Source organism: Schistocerca nitens, chromosome 1, assembly GCF_023898315.1.
Source record: "Schistocerca nitens isolate TAMUIC-IGC-003100 chromosome 1, iqSchNite1.1, whole genome shotgun sequence".
In the NCBI taxonomy this organism is placed as follows: domain Eukaryota; kingdom Metazoa; phylum Arthropoda; class Insecta; order Orthoptera; family Acrididae; genus Schistocerca; species Schistocerca nitens.
In genome coordinates this window covers 994584889-994599835 of record NC_064614.1, presented here as the reverse complement: position 1 = coordinate 994599835, position 14947 = coordinate 994584889, and the positions used below count along the sequence as shown (strand labels likewise).

At 36.5% G+C, this 14947-nt stretch overlaps 1 protein-coding gene across 2 annotated transcripts in view; it reads left to right on the top strand.

Annotated features, from left to right (window-relative positions):
• The first annotated feature begins 1386 nt into the window (after positions 1 to 1386).
• The window catches only part of LOC126237811 (protein max), a 30796-nt gene continuing 17235 nt past the window's right edge, over positions 1387 to 14947 (top strand). Inside the window, exons 1-2 of one of the 2 annotated variants that reach the window (XM_049947752.1) lie at positions 1387 to 1486; positions 3238 to 3348. In XM_049947752.1, the coding sequence (XP_049803709.1) occupies positions 1484 to 1486; positions 3238 to 3348 (114 nt within the window). In that variant the 5' untranslated portion in view covers positions 1387 to 1483. Of the gene's footprint in view, positions 1592 to 3237; positions 3349 to 14947 lie in introns of both variants that reach the window. The other variant, XM_049947750.1, reaches the window with a different exon arrangement.

Sequence of the window (14947 nt, the reverse complement as noted above, 5' to 3'; positions counted from 1 at the left end):
TACTTAATAAGATAGCTTTTTAGTGTAATTCCTTATATTTGGTTTAATTTTATCTCGTCTTTCAACTAGTGTTCAATAATACAGACTACATCAATATCTGGTTTAGTAATATAGCACAGAACATAATATTTGACGTCTTCTGAAGACATTTCCAATAAAGCACTTACCCTAAAAATCTATTGTGTTGTTTCAACTTACAAAGGCCAATCAGTGCTGTGTTGAGGTGCACTTCATCTCTATTAATATCATGCAAAATCCGTTTTTAATTTGCGATTACCTGAAAGATACATTCATATTTGTAGGTTTTAATTGATCTCATCCTTTCGTCTCAATTCTCTTCGTTTTAACCAGTTCGTAATTTACTTTTATCTTATTGCTAAGATACGTTTTGAAGGTTTCACCTGCTCTGCTTCCTTTGACGTTATTGTTTTTGTCTTAAATAACTTAGTAATCTCCGCTAGCCTGGCTACCTTATTGTTTGCATCTCATTTTCTCGCAACAAATACAAACATTTTTCAATCAAGAGCTCCTTTCCAGTGCAGTGAATATCTGAATGTTTGTTCATCAGAAGTCTCCTAGACCCTGTAGACGGGAATGAATTGTCATTTACTAACCAATTTGTTGAATATAATTTATTGTTTTGTCGAGAAACAAAGAAGAAACTAAACTAATTCGCATGCAGTAAAGCATACAATACACATTGAATTTATTTTGTTTAGAAAATAAGACACTTAAGCTTCTCACTTCTCTTTGTATTGAACAAAGAGGGACTTTGATGCTGGGAACAGGAATGGATTCCATTGTGAAACAATCTGTGGAGAGCAAACTTTTTATGTTTACGAACATTCACTAGTACTTATTCATTGACAACTAACTCTTACGCTGATCTTAGACATTTCATTTTAATGTAACGAAAAAAACACAATAAAGATCGGTTATTTTGTATAGGCGTATTATTAACGGTAAATAAAGTGATACAATTAAAAACTTGCAAATAGTACTCTTTTTTGTGTACATGTTGAGAGACAGTATTCATTCCACATACAGATGAATCAGCAATCATTTTTAAGTGATATCATATTTTCATTATTGCAGCGATAGTCACAAAAATTGTACACGACGCAATGATAACAAGGTTTCGTCTAGTTCTCGAGCGTCAAATCGAACCGTTATTAACAAGGAAGCACTCTGATGTTATAGAGACTGGTAAATAGCATGGGAGCTGCACCACCATAAACATTAAAACTGATAACAACTTTTATAGGTATATCTATTCCAATTGTGTATTAATTTATGTGATTCTGAATGCAAAGTTGATTGGCGCCGTTAAGTAGCACCATTAATCAATGCATATTATATAAAATTTAGGGTGTTTACTCTCCGCAGTTGGCAGCGCTTGTTGTCCAGTGGAAAGGGTAAGCAACGTGAGGGATTGGACTGGAGTGTTTGAGGGAGGTGGACGGAAGTGTTGTTACTTACGTCAATGGTAAATAATGCTTAAGGTGTTGTGAAGTGTTGCGTTTTGTCAGTGTTTTTGTTCCGAAAAATGAGATCAAACTACGGGTGTGGCGCACCAAAGTTGAAACGTGTCGTATGTACCTTACGTTCCGATTGTGCATGCCATCATATGACACTTTCATGGCTTGTTTTGGGGAGCTTTCTCTTTCACTTGAGACACTTCCATGGAACTATGCTTGATCAAGGCGATATCATAGCTTTTGCTACATCTATATGACCATAATTTTTAGAATAAGCTGTTAATATATGTATTTTCTTAAATTATTTCTAATATTTAGCTTTGTGCTTGTGATTTATTGACATTAAACATTAGATAGTAGGCCTATCAAGATCAAAGGTTTGTTCGTAAGGACGGAAACACTTTTAGTGAAGTTTTTTTGATATGTAATTACGAAGAAGAAAGCACTGTATACAAAATATTGTTTGGTGAAATCCCGTTAGTTCAGCACTCTTGAGCGTACATAAATTGAACAAAGAAGTTAAGAATTCATTAAAAAAATGGAAACTAAATTAATTCAAAAGCAGACGCTAGTCGCTTTGTTAAAATTTACTCTGGCCAGACGATCTTGAGTGGTATTTTGAAGCAGTTCGATGAATTGTGTACGATGCGTATTATCTACTTTTAACAGTGGGAATTGGTTTTTCATGCAAATTCTCGAAGTAAAGCAGAGCATTACAGCGTAACGCGTACGTCATAAAAATACGTGCATTCGTTTATGTGTGGTGAGTCTTTATAACAACAATAAAGGATGTACGAGCATCGTGTGTAATCATAAGATCCACAGATTAGACGTGAGAAAACTGATGTAAGAAATTTTTTGATCGGTTAGTTTGTTCGTTTTTAAAGTTAAAAAAGATCGTGAAGCTGAACAACATTACGTTATCACCCGATGTTTGTTTTCTGTATACTAAACTTTCCGCTAAGTCATTGGGTTATCCTCTGCTGTTTCATGGGTAGGAGAATCTGTCGTCAGTAAATATTTTAGATATGGTATAGTACATACTGTATGATTTGGCACACTTGTATAGATGGGCTATAAACTTATAATGTTTAGAAGTACTTTGACATGTTTAGAGCAGTATTTAGAACCGTTTTTAACCTTTGCAGTAATGATTACTTAACTAGCATGCTATGAGATTTCAGTAATACCTTTACTGTAGTATGTGTTGCTTTCAGTTGACATGCACATTGTCATAGATCATAAACCTTTCAACAGTTATTCGTACACTTGATTGGTAGTTATATAGATCCTTTTTGTGTAAACGTTTCCCTTGTTTGTTTTTAGTATTCATTGTAGACGGGTGGTGACTTGGGCAAGGAAAATATTAATTTTATGTACAGGTAATCAATTGGTGATTCTGCACTATCAGACTTCTATTTAACCTTGACTTGCTTATTATAAAAGAATATGAAATTAGAAAATTATATGGAAACACCGAGAAAACATTTAATATAACAAGACAAGGAAAGAAAACACCACTAAGATGTTTCTCACCTCTGACTAAGAAAGGCTCTCTTTATTTTTTATAAATCCAGAATGCTTCAAATATTTTGGAGTCGCCAAGTGGTATATTCCCATGAGCATCCCTTATCAGTATGATTAATCTCCATGTATAAACTTAATTTTTAGCACTTGAGTGAGCTCCACTAAAAATTTCTGGCAAGTAGTTATGTTTCTCTAGATTTGCTCTTAAATATAAAAAAAAATAATGTTGCAGGCGGAGAAGCGGGCGCACCACAATGCACTTGAGAGGAAACGCCGTGATCACATAAAAGACAGTTTCACAAGCCTGCGTGAGTCAGTTCCCGCATTGCAAGGAGAGAAAGTGGTCAGTGTTTTGTGATTTTTCTCTATTATATATGCCTTTGCTAATAATCAGTGAGCAGCTTGCATTCTAATACTGTAGCTAATTTATGTCAAAAATCTGTTACAAAACAGTCTGTCAGATGTAATTACCCAAGGCCAATATATAAAGACTAGTTAAGTGCGCAATTGAATTCGACGGTTGTGGAAATTTGGTGAAAATTTCACTATATTGACTGTAGAAAATTGACTAAATAGTAGATTTCTCAGTTGAATTTGATAGGTGTTGTGCATCTATAAAAGTAAATCAGATGTCTGTCTGTAATTTTCATGTCTAGGTGCCATAGATTTTCATGTAATGAGGTGAAAAAATGTCTTCCAGAAACCATGTTTGTCAGAGTGATGTTTTTATGCATTGTCTGTTTCATTTATTTTTTCTAAGAAGCATTAAATGGTTAAAAATAATCTTTCTTGGTATAAGCATGTCAGTTTTATGATACGCTGTTGGGTTGAGGCCGAACTTACGGTTCAAGATGGACTACATGTTTAGTATAGGATAAAAGTTTACAAATTACTTCAAAAACTCATCTATTGTTTCAAGAATGTACATTACAACTATATAGGGACAAATGGTCTAACTTTTAGAGCAAAAGCAAAAAAAAATATTGAACACAAAATGGTGTACTTCTCCAGTTTTTCTTTCCCCCACATTGACTGTTGCTATGGCCAGTGATTACACTGTTTTTGGTCACTGCATACTGTAATTAAACTGGGGCTTTGACACTAGATTAGTCATCTTAGATCTATCCTCTAGAATGCCCAATGGAAATCAACTGACTGCTAAATTTTCCTCACTTTATTTTAGAAAATATAATTATATTTTGTATTTTTTGCCATTAATAATTATTTTACTGTTTTTTTTTTTTGGTATATACAATAGTGTGGGCACATTCTTATTTCCACCTGATAAATTTTATTTTTATGTAATGCTATACAAAAATAAGTGACACCATATTACAGGTAATAAAATTGTTTGCATTTTCAACATTTGTGTTTCACATAATATAATAATACATGACAAATGTCGATGTCATAGGATTGCTGGATATTTACTAATTATACTTTTATCCTGTAACAAGTAAGTACTGTTTTACTAGACTACTGAAGTGCACTTCTTGCATATCTGCTTACTTAGTCACGACTTGTGTACAAATTTTTTTTTATGTATAAAACAACTATCTTTAGTCTTGTTTTCGTTGCATGACCCAACTTGACAAGTTTTCTGTTTAGTTTGCTTAGATGTTTTTTCTTCTGTCAGCAGTCAAAATAGGTGGAGTCTGGAATTGCTGAGGGCAAGAATTTGTTACTGCTACTGCTAATTCTACAATTTTCATTGCAAACAGCCGTAGAGAGGTGATAGAACCACTTATCAGCTCGTATAGGGTGTGAGCATGGGGTGTATGTTTCCTTCTTTTCGTGCTGTTGTTTATTTTGTAAGATTTGTGGTGGGTCTTATATCAGCACTACCGAGAAGTTGCATCCCTGGCCGATATAACAGGGCAATATTTTGCCAACCCCAATGCACCGCCAGATGAAAGTAGAATTGCCTTTATCCTCCTGGTGGTCCGGATGCTTTTGTGCCACCTCCCTGTCGATTCAACTGTGGTGAAGGTCCTTGGAATGCTTCCACATGTTCTCTCTTGCGCTACTGAACAAATAGCCACACTTCTCACAAACAGGGGTATATTTTGTCCAACATTTTCATTATTACTTTTCACAACACAACCACCAATTGCTATGGTAATACCACTAACTAGGGTACACTCAAATGTCTGTACATGCCTACTGTAAGACCTGAGAGAGAAACCAGAAAAACAGCTACCAATCTTTCGGTGTCATTACGCCCTCATTGGTGTGTCATTTACTCCATGGCTCTTGGATTCAGGCACTTGTTGCACCATGGCACAAATTACTCCCGGATGAGCAGTCGTTGTAATACCATTTTTACTGGTCCCTTCTCGCTGGCTCCACCACAGCTCCACATTCACTGCATACAAGAAAGGAAAACACACAGTTTCCCTTTCCCACTACATTTATCCTTATTCAATTTACTCACGAGCATCTCTTGTCGAATGCTTTCCAATGGTGTTTTGGGATGTTTACATATATTCCGAAACACTACATATCCCTCCACTCAGACAAGAGATCTTGTATTCAAGTCTCTAGTTTCATACGCATTTTTATTAACAGTTCTATTATTATCCTACTCTTGCATCCTTAAGCTGCCTTTTACATAATCTCACAAACATAACGTTTTGTCAGAATGAGATTTTCACTCTGCAGCGGATTGTGCGCTGCTATGAAACTTCCTGGCAGATTAAAACTGTGTGCCCGACCGAGACTCGAACTCGGTAGAGCACTTGCCCGTGAAAGGCAAAGGTCCCGAGTTCAAGACTCGGTCGGGCACACAGTTTTAATCTGCCAGGAAGTTTCATAACTTTTTATAGTTGTTAATGATCATTCCTGACTACGTTCGCTTAATTACTTCACTACTTTGATCCTGTTTGGCAGGATAATTTCTTTTTCTTCATGCTTGTAATATTATTTCTCATATCTTGTTACTTTCTTTAACAGTATGGCTATCTTTTCTAGATCAGCCAAAGTATCTGAAGAACGTGCATAGTAATATAAACATATTGTCATCAATGTTATTCTTAAGTTCCTTTTATTTGTGATCCTCTTGATCTCATTACCAATTTTACTATCTGTATACTGTATACTTGAGACATTTATTCTGATGTTCTTAGACATCACAATATTATTCCTCTTTAAATAGGTAACACAATATTGACCTTCATTACATAGGTAGCTCATCTTTCGTTATTATATTGATTATAAACGTTCTGAATTCCATGGTATTGACATCTTGTTCTTCTCTTTTTAGAGAACTTAACATCCTTACTATCCCACCTTCCAAGAGTACAGACTTGTATTCAGTAGCCTTTGCGCGCAACTATGTTGAGGTTTAAATTGTCTCCACCACTGCACTCAGATCCTTTCACCTCTTTACTATAAACCATTGGGAAAAACCTCTTGTTATAAATAACCAATTTTAAGAATCTATGGATTATCAGTTTAACAAAACTTATCCTCACTTCCACCAAAGACCACTTCTGTGCCTCAGTACTGTAAAATATTTCTATTGCATTCAGTGTGGTAGTGCCCCATAGTAATTCCTACTCTACTATGGTACAGGTCAATCCCTTTCTTTGTGCCCCTGCCCGCACAGTGTAGGTCAGCCTTGCTTAGGTCTGCCTATCTGCCTTTTATTTATCATTCCTAATTAGAGAGTACATTCCACATTTCAGATATATTTATATCTTCCATCACTTTTCTTCTACTTTCCGATTCTCCAATATTACTTGGCGGTTCCCTTTTGACTTCCATCTCTGTACTCTATTTCACGTTTTAAGTCTTCTGCTTACTATCTTCTTCATATTTCAACTCGTCTATTGACAGCACTACGTGTCTAAGCATTCTGAATTGCACTCTATTTTTTCTTTTGTTCTCTCTTTTCTTAAAACCCAAGCTCCAGCGAGGTTACCAGTTCAAAACATTACAGTTTCTGCTGCCTTCTTCTATTAATCCATTTACTGTACCTGCACCCTACATTTGTATTTGTCATCCTATTATTATAGTTATGTCAAATACTGTTTAGTACTTGGTTGCTTGCCCTCTCTCCCCTCCTAATTTATGACGTGACTGTGTTCATAGTTTTTAAGTTTATTTGTTGCACAGTTTGATTATATTTCTTTAATTTGTCGGTATTATAGAAACCTTTCTCGTGACCAGTATGTGGGTCAATTAAATAGTATGCCTTAGAGTGTGGACAATCCATGATCATGAAATGGTCATCCACATTTCAGGAAGAATTCTGTTTCCTTTTTAAGATTAGAACTATGATGTACTTCTTTTACCAACACAAGATCGTTTATTTCAAATGTTGGGTTTATTGATGCTGTATTATAATTTCGTAGTCTTTCATCTGCTGATATATGCAATTGTTTTCTACTATTTTGTCTAACTTAGCACTTTCTTCCTGCTATACCTGTAGTAATTTGAAGAATTTTAATAGTGGTTCCCCTATAAATTTTCTTCATGATATTTCTATGGGAGACAATCCCATAGACAAATGGGGTAGTTCATTCAAAACCATTTTAAATTCTGTCACTAATTTTGCTCAAGTTGTATGTCTCGGTGAACAGTAAGTTGTGCATAAACGTCCTATCTCCTTCATAACCCTTTCACACGGATTCAATTTTGGTTTATATTTTGATATCGTGACATGCCTTACATTCTCCCAAGCTGGAAAAACTTTAAATGATTGACTCACAATCTGTGAACCATTATTCATTAATAATCTCTTAGGTTTTCCTACTTCTAAAAAATATTTCTGCATACAGTTCATAACTGTCTCTCTGCGTTAGCTTGTTTAATTGGATGTAATATAACATATTTAGACCAACACTCTAATAGCATGTAAATATATTTGACGCCTCCTTGACGTATTGGTAATGGTCCATAAAATCCAAAGCTATTAAACAATGTAAAGCTCTAGGTATTATAGGATACATTGTGCAATGTGTTCCTTTATAATGTTCCTTCACCTTTTGACAGACTTGACAGGTTCATAATAATCTTACAACTTTCTTACTCAGATGTTTAAAATGGTAAAACTTCATCATATGTTTTATACACTTCCTTACTCCAAAATGCCCATAACCTTTATGTATAAACCGAATAAAATCATTTTGTGCGCAATCAGGAACACAAAATTTCCAATATGATGTATTTGTATTCTCTCTCCAAAACAATACTTGGTTGATCGCTGTCCAAAATTTGTCTTTTGTAGGTGGTAACTCACTTTTCTAGTACTTTAACATTTTAGGATTTAACTCTTCTCCATCTTTCATTCCTTGCCTGATTTTACTAGCTAATACACGTACTTCGTCTTTCGAATAGCCCACCTCATGAGCCTCCAATGAAATAAATGACTTTCCATTAAGAATATCAATGCTTGGTGATTTGTATAAATAACAATTTCTGATCCCCAAATCAGTGTTTCAAATTTCTTTAAGCTCCATACTGCAGCAGGTAATTCTTTCTCCATTGCTGTACAATTCAGTTCATGTTTGTCTAGGCTGCGACTAGTGAAAACAGTGATTTTGTTCTCCCTCTTCTGGGTCCCATTTCCCTTGAAATACTTCTGCTGCTATGCATAACTCTGATGCATCTGTTGTGATGCCAAATGGTTCATGAAGACTTGGATGGTTTAAAATAGGGACCTTGACTAGGGTATCCTATACTGCTTGGAATGCATTTTCATCGCATACCCAATTCGCCTTTTCCTGTAATAGCAATAGTAGGTGTGATTTATTCATGACTTGTCCTTTTATGTACCATCTATTAAATCCCACTAATCCTAAAAATGAATGTAACTGTTTCACACTCTGTGGATGTGGACAGTCTTTAATCGCCCTACTGTATTCTGGATCTGGTTGAATTCATCTTATTCCTAAGAGATGTCTCAAGAATTTTAGTTCCTCTCGCCCAAAATATGGTTTAACGAGCTTAATACTTATTCCCTTGGTGGTATAAAATTTCTTTTTGTGTTCTTTGCATGTAAATCACAATGTTTGACCCAGGTTTCTGAACCAGTAAGTACATCATCTACATAAATCAATAGCTCTTGTAACAACTTTCTCCCTAATGCTTAATCTAATGCTCTTACAAACACTGATAATGATATGTTTAACCCAAATGGCTTTAAACTGGTATGACTTTCTGTCATGTAGAAATCCGGTATAAGATCTAGATTCTTTAGGTAATTTTACCTGCCAGTGCCCAACTGTAAGATCCATGGAACTAACATAATTTGCTTTTGCTAAATGAGCAAGTAGTTCATCTGTGCATATGAGACGTTCTCTCTCTGGTTTAGTGTGACGATTCAAGGTTTTTGCGTCTAGTACATTCTTTGATTATACCTTCTAGTATTGATCTTAACCCCTCGTTTTGAATTGCCATCTTTCTTGTGATCGGCATGCACTATTTATTACCAATTGACAATATTAACATTAAACCCTATACTCAAAGAACTGTTCCTACTTTTTAAATGTTCATGGCTCACCCTCCTGTGGAACTCTGAACTATGTGCTGGTTGTAGAACAGCCTAAGCTGGTGCCGAAGCTCAAGCCTACATCTGCTCTCGTGCTGTGTGCTATCGCTGGCTGGACAATGCAGCAACCCGTACTCACATAACTGCTTGCTGCTCTGCGTTGAAACCTCTCGCCGGATCGACATCTCAGTATGCGTTATAAGTCGAAACAGTTTTGTTAAGTTTTGAACTAATTCTGTGTGCTCATTGCTTGTAATATGGGTGCACTTTCTGCTGCCACTGTCTTATTTCTTTCTGTTTCAGATTTGTGACAGTAAATTATATTTTCCATTCATTATGTGTTTACTGTTCTTTCTTAGACAATTCATTCAAAAGAAGCTCTTAATGAATTTTTATTTCCTGTTACATGTTTTATAAGGCACTGTTTTTGATTGCTAGTTGCCAGGGGCTACTTCTCTGTGCTGTGTTCTTTGGAGTCTTAATTCTGACTCAAATCAATTTTCTGCACTTACTTGCTGTTGCATTCTCCATTCGTGTTTACTGGGTTCGCCACATGTGGTGTACTTTTCCTTTTATTTTGTAAGATTTGTGGTGAGTCGTATACCAGCACTTGTGAGAAGTTGCGTCCCTGGTGGATATAACAGGGCAATATTTCACTGATCCCAATACGCCCCCAGATGAAAGTAGTATTATCCGGATCCTTCGGCGCCACCTCCCTGTTGGTCCAACTGCGATGAAGATCCCTGGAATGCTTCTGCAAGTTCTCTCTTTTACATTACTAAATAAAAGGCCACACTTCTCACAAACAGGGGTATATTTTCATTATTATTTTTCACAACACAACCACCAATTGCTACGGTAATACCACTCTCTTGAGTACATTCAAATGTCTGTACTGTAGGATCTGAGAGAAAAACCAGAAAAATAACTACCACTCTTAAAGAGTTATTCACTACACTGTTGGTGCGTCATTTAGTCCATGGCTCTCTGATTCAGGCACTTGTTGCACCATGGTACAAATGACTCCAGTGGTTGTAATACCATTTTTACTGCTCCCCTTCTCGCCAGCTCCACCACTGCTCCACATTCACTGCATACAAGAAAGGAAAACACACAGTTTCCCTTTCCCACTACATTTATCTTTATTCAATTTAGTCCCGAGCATCCCTTGTCGAATACTTTCCAATGGTGTATTGGGATGTTTACAAATATCCCGAAACACTACAAGAAATGATCAAAATCGGATCCAAAATGTTATGGAAGACATGTACTGGCCAGCAGCTCATCATGGCCCTTATGATATTTGCAGGACATTTCATCTTTCACATCTATGCCAAATTTGGAGTTACTGTAAAAATCAACTGTTTCTAGAGTTTTCGTTGATGCAACCTCATTGATTATTATGTCGGAGTGTGTAAACTAAGAATAAGCATATTTTTCTTACTCTTTCCTTTGTAAGACTTTAGAGTGATATCAGCCTTATAAACAAGACTTGAATGAAGTACGTCTTGGCCTTCCCTCAAAGATGGTGGCACTTCCCTTCTACTCCTGTTCAAAGTGGCAACAATGCTTGTGTCACTCTTTTTCGACACTTTTACCAGCTAGAGTGAAGCGAAGAAGCTGTTCGTTGTAACATAGCATTATTTTCCCAGGCTATAATGGGCAGATCTCTTTTGGTCTTTGCCCAAGTAAGGAAAACGATTTGGAACATATCTAACTTTAGCATCTGTGAGTAACCAATACTTTATGCTGTACTTATCAGATTTGCAGTCATGTATTGAATGAATGGGCATCAGCATTTCATTAGATACAACTGCTCATACACAGTTAAGAATTTAATTGGTTTCACGGTTAGGAATTTAATTGGTTTGTAACATACAGTACAGTTGTCTATAAACATGTACCAGATTTCAGATGCCAAGTCTGCTTCTTTACAGTGTTGATGCGTAGCTTTGATATCAAAACAAATAAATCACATGATTGCTAAGAGTCTTTTTCTTTCCATTCTTTGAGTAAAAAAGGCAGGACCCCACTCAAGACTCCACAAATTTCTCCTACAAAGACTCCAAGCACCAAATGCCCCTCGAGCATACAATATGGTTATAAATGCTTCCAGCTCTTCCAAATTCAAGTTCGACAAATTATCGTGGAGTACAGTGTGTATTCCTGTTTCAGTGCACTTTTTCACCAGGAACAACATATTTTCTCTAATGAATAGACAGTGCACTATTTTGGGATACTTCCATAACAGTGTCCTCTGCATGCGCTTTAGGTACAGCCATCTCTTGAATCACATTTTGCTGACTGTTCCTTCCTGTAGAGTTTGTAGGAGAAATGGCTGTTCCATTAGAACTCGTGTTGATCAGTATCAGCTCTCATTCCAATATTTTTTGTGACATCTGCAAAAATTTGGAAGTCATAATGTAAAATCATTGTAAATATTATAAAAATAAATTTTATATATTTAGGTAAGACAAAAAATAAACAAATAATATTTTTAAAAAAGTTTGCACTTGATAATTATAATAATATTTTACTAACTTCTTTTCTCCATCTGCGACAGTTCTCAATACTTGCATTTCACAAAGCAATGCCAGATATATTTACACAAGTTAAAGCAGCATCATCATTGGAAGAAACTCTTGGTTGGTTATCATCATTGCTAATTTCTGATGAATCGCTAGTTGAATGCAGAAGAGGTGTTCATTGTGTAGTGCTCCACTTTCATTGTACCCACTCTCAGCCTCATCTGCTTCAGACTGAGGTGGAGGTGCTTGAAGAGCTTCTATAATTTGAACTTCAGAAAGGCCATAACCGTGATAGCAGTCCAGTACAGCTGCCAGTCGAACTGCTACTGACATAAACAGATATGTCCACAGCTTGTGGTATAGTGGCTAGCGTTGCTACCTCTTGGTCACGGGGTCCTGGGTTCAATTCCCAGCCGGGTTGGGGATTTTCTCCGCCCAGGCCCTGGGTGTGTGTGTTGTCCTCGTCACTTCATCATCGTTTGGGAAAACGGCGAGACTGGACAGTGAAAAGATTGGGAATTTGTATGGGCTCTGGTCACCATGTAGTCGAGTGCCTCACAAACAAGATATCATCATCAAAAAAATGTATATAACTCATTATTTGCAACAATGTATGAAACTGATCATTGTTTGCTAACAAAAGCATTAATTAAACCAGGTAAACTTTACAGCTATGAGAAGCGGTCAGTTGAGCGCCCTTGGGAACCAGCGGTAGGTGTGTAATTATCCAAAAAATTTGTAGTTACAGAGCGAAACTATTAAGGAAACTTAAAACATAGTCTAAAACTATGAAGTCAGAAAAATCACAGGAACAAAGTATTTTAAACACTAAAGATATTCATATTTTAAAATAAAATAAATAGTCAATTGACCCCTGCCGGGTGTTCTAGTGTTAAATCACTGTAGAATCTATTTGCTAGAAACTACCATATTTACTCGAATCTAAGCCGCACCTGAAATTTGAGACTCGAAATTCAAGGGGGGAGAAAAGTTTTAGGCCGCACCCCCAAATCGAAACAAAGTTGGTCGATTGTAATATGAGACACAATTTAGGTCGAATGAATGACGACGATACAGCTATAGTAGTTTGGTTCGAGTCCTAAGCTTAGCAGTTGAGCTTTACCAGGTAGCCATTGCTATAAGTCAGGCGCTTATTTATATGGATACCCTTCCTTTTTCACGTGCTTCGTCTGGTTTGAATCGATTGCTTATTGTTCTTTGATCTGGTAAGTGCCGTTTTCTTTGTTATAGGTGTTTACGTCACTCTAAGCTGAAAATGCATTATTGTACTGTGTCATGCATTGTTTGTCGCATTCTGATAATGCGTGTTTACGGCCTGTCACCGCTCGCGGGATGGCTTGCTTTTGTGCGCGCTACCGCCGCTTACAATTAAAAAAAAAGAGAGAGGAATCGTCTCATTAGCGAAACAATGGCAAGAGACTGCTATTTGTTGTTAGTTACACTGCTGCTTTCTTTGATATTGACCAGTAAGAACCAAATAATAGACTGCGTATGATAGAACATGTTCTGAACGAGAGTTAGGCGAAAATTTTTCTCCGTTTGAAAATCTTTGCGGCCGCTTCTTTAGTACATCAAATTCTGCACTGAAATTAGTCATCTTAGATTTAAAAATCTAGTCATTTGCCATGCATTATTTCTGACTATCACAATTAGGCATAAGAATAATATGAATATAAACATGACACGATACGTATATTCTTCCCCGTTTGCTGTTGTCTCACTCTAGTTTCATAGTTTATTAGGCAGACAAGATTTAAATGAGATAGCAGCAAGCACGAAAGAATACATGGCAAAATGTTTATATTTGTATTATTCTTATGGTGAAGAGAATACTGCATGTGATTCACATTTCATCAGGTTCCTTCTCACAGGTAGGAAAAAATTCAGAACGTAGAGTTGGCCATATTGACAAACATCCCAAACAGTCTTGCTAGTCGGATTTTCGTAGTACATTGAAATTCTGCTACGTTCGAAGATGAACAATACGGAATTTGTATTTACTTCTTTGGATAATGTATGAAAATGCAGTGGTCGAAAGTCGGGGCGGAGAAAAAAAAGCTCGTCTTCCACCCTTTTTTTTTTTTTTTTTTTTTTTTTTAATTTATTTACTGACGCAGAGGTTTTGGCGCCAGTATTTATCTTTGTGCCTACAAAGCATGCCTGTGTAGCGCTACATATATTCGACGGCAGAAGTTAGTTGTGGCGGCACCTACCAACATTTCTCAGAACTTCCGCTTGCTTTGCACTCGATTCTAAGCCGCAGACGGTTATTTGGATTACAAAAACCGGAAAAAAATACGGCTTAGATTCGAGTAAATACGGTAATCTGTAAAAAAGGTGTGAGACTGTTTTAATAAGTTTGTGTGCAGATACAGAGAGATGCCTTAGTAATGAGGAACTCTGTGTTGGAACAGTAAAAAACAAAGTCCATCAATTTCTTTCCTTCTCCCAGCGCAAAATTCATGTGGAAATAGAACAGAAATTTTATTTCTTGATGTTCTTGGGCAATGTAAAACATGTTTGCAGTAGCAACCTTCATTGCCTCAACACATCCACAGCTCATGGTCTAGTAGCTAGTGCCTCTGGACTACAAGGTTCTGGTTTCAATTCCCGGTTGGGTTGGGGATTTTCTCTGCCCGGGGACTGGGTGTTTGTGCTGTTCTCATCATCTTCACCATCATTCGTGACAGTGTTTAGATTGTAATGTGAAAAAATTGAACTGCGTGAAAATTGGGACTTTCGGGTGCTGATGACTGCACAGTTGATAGCCTCATCAACCAATCATCATCGCCTCAACAACAGCAATCAGTGCATTTTTACTTTTGCTGAGAGAATAATGAAATTCCTTATTCTTTGGTTGACTCAAGGGCCTTGAGTTAAAAAAATGTTCTGGTACTTAT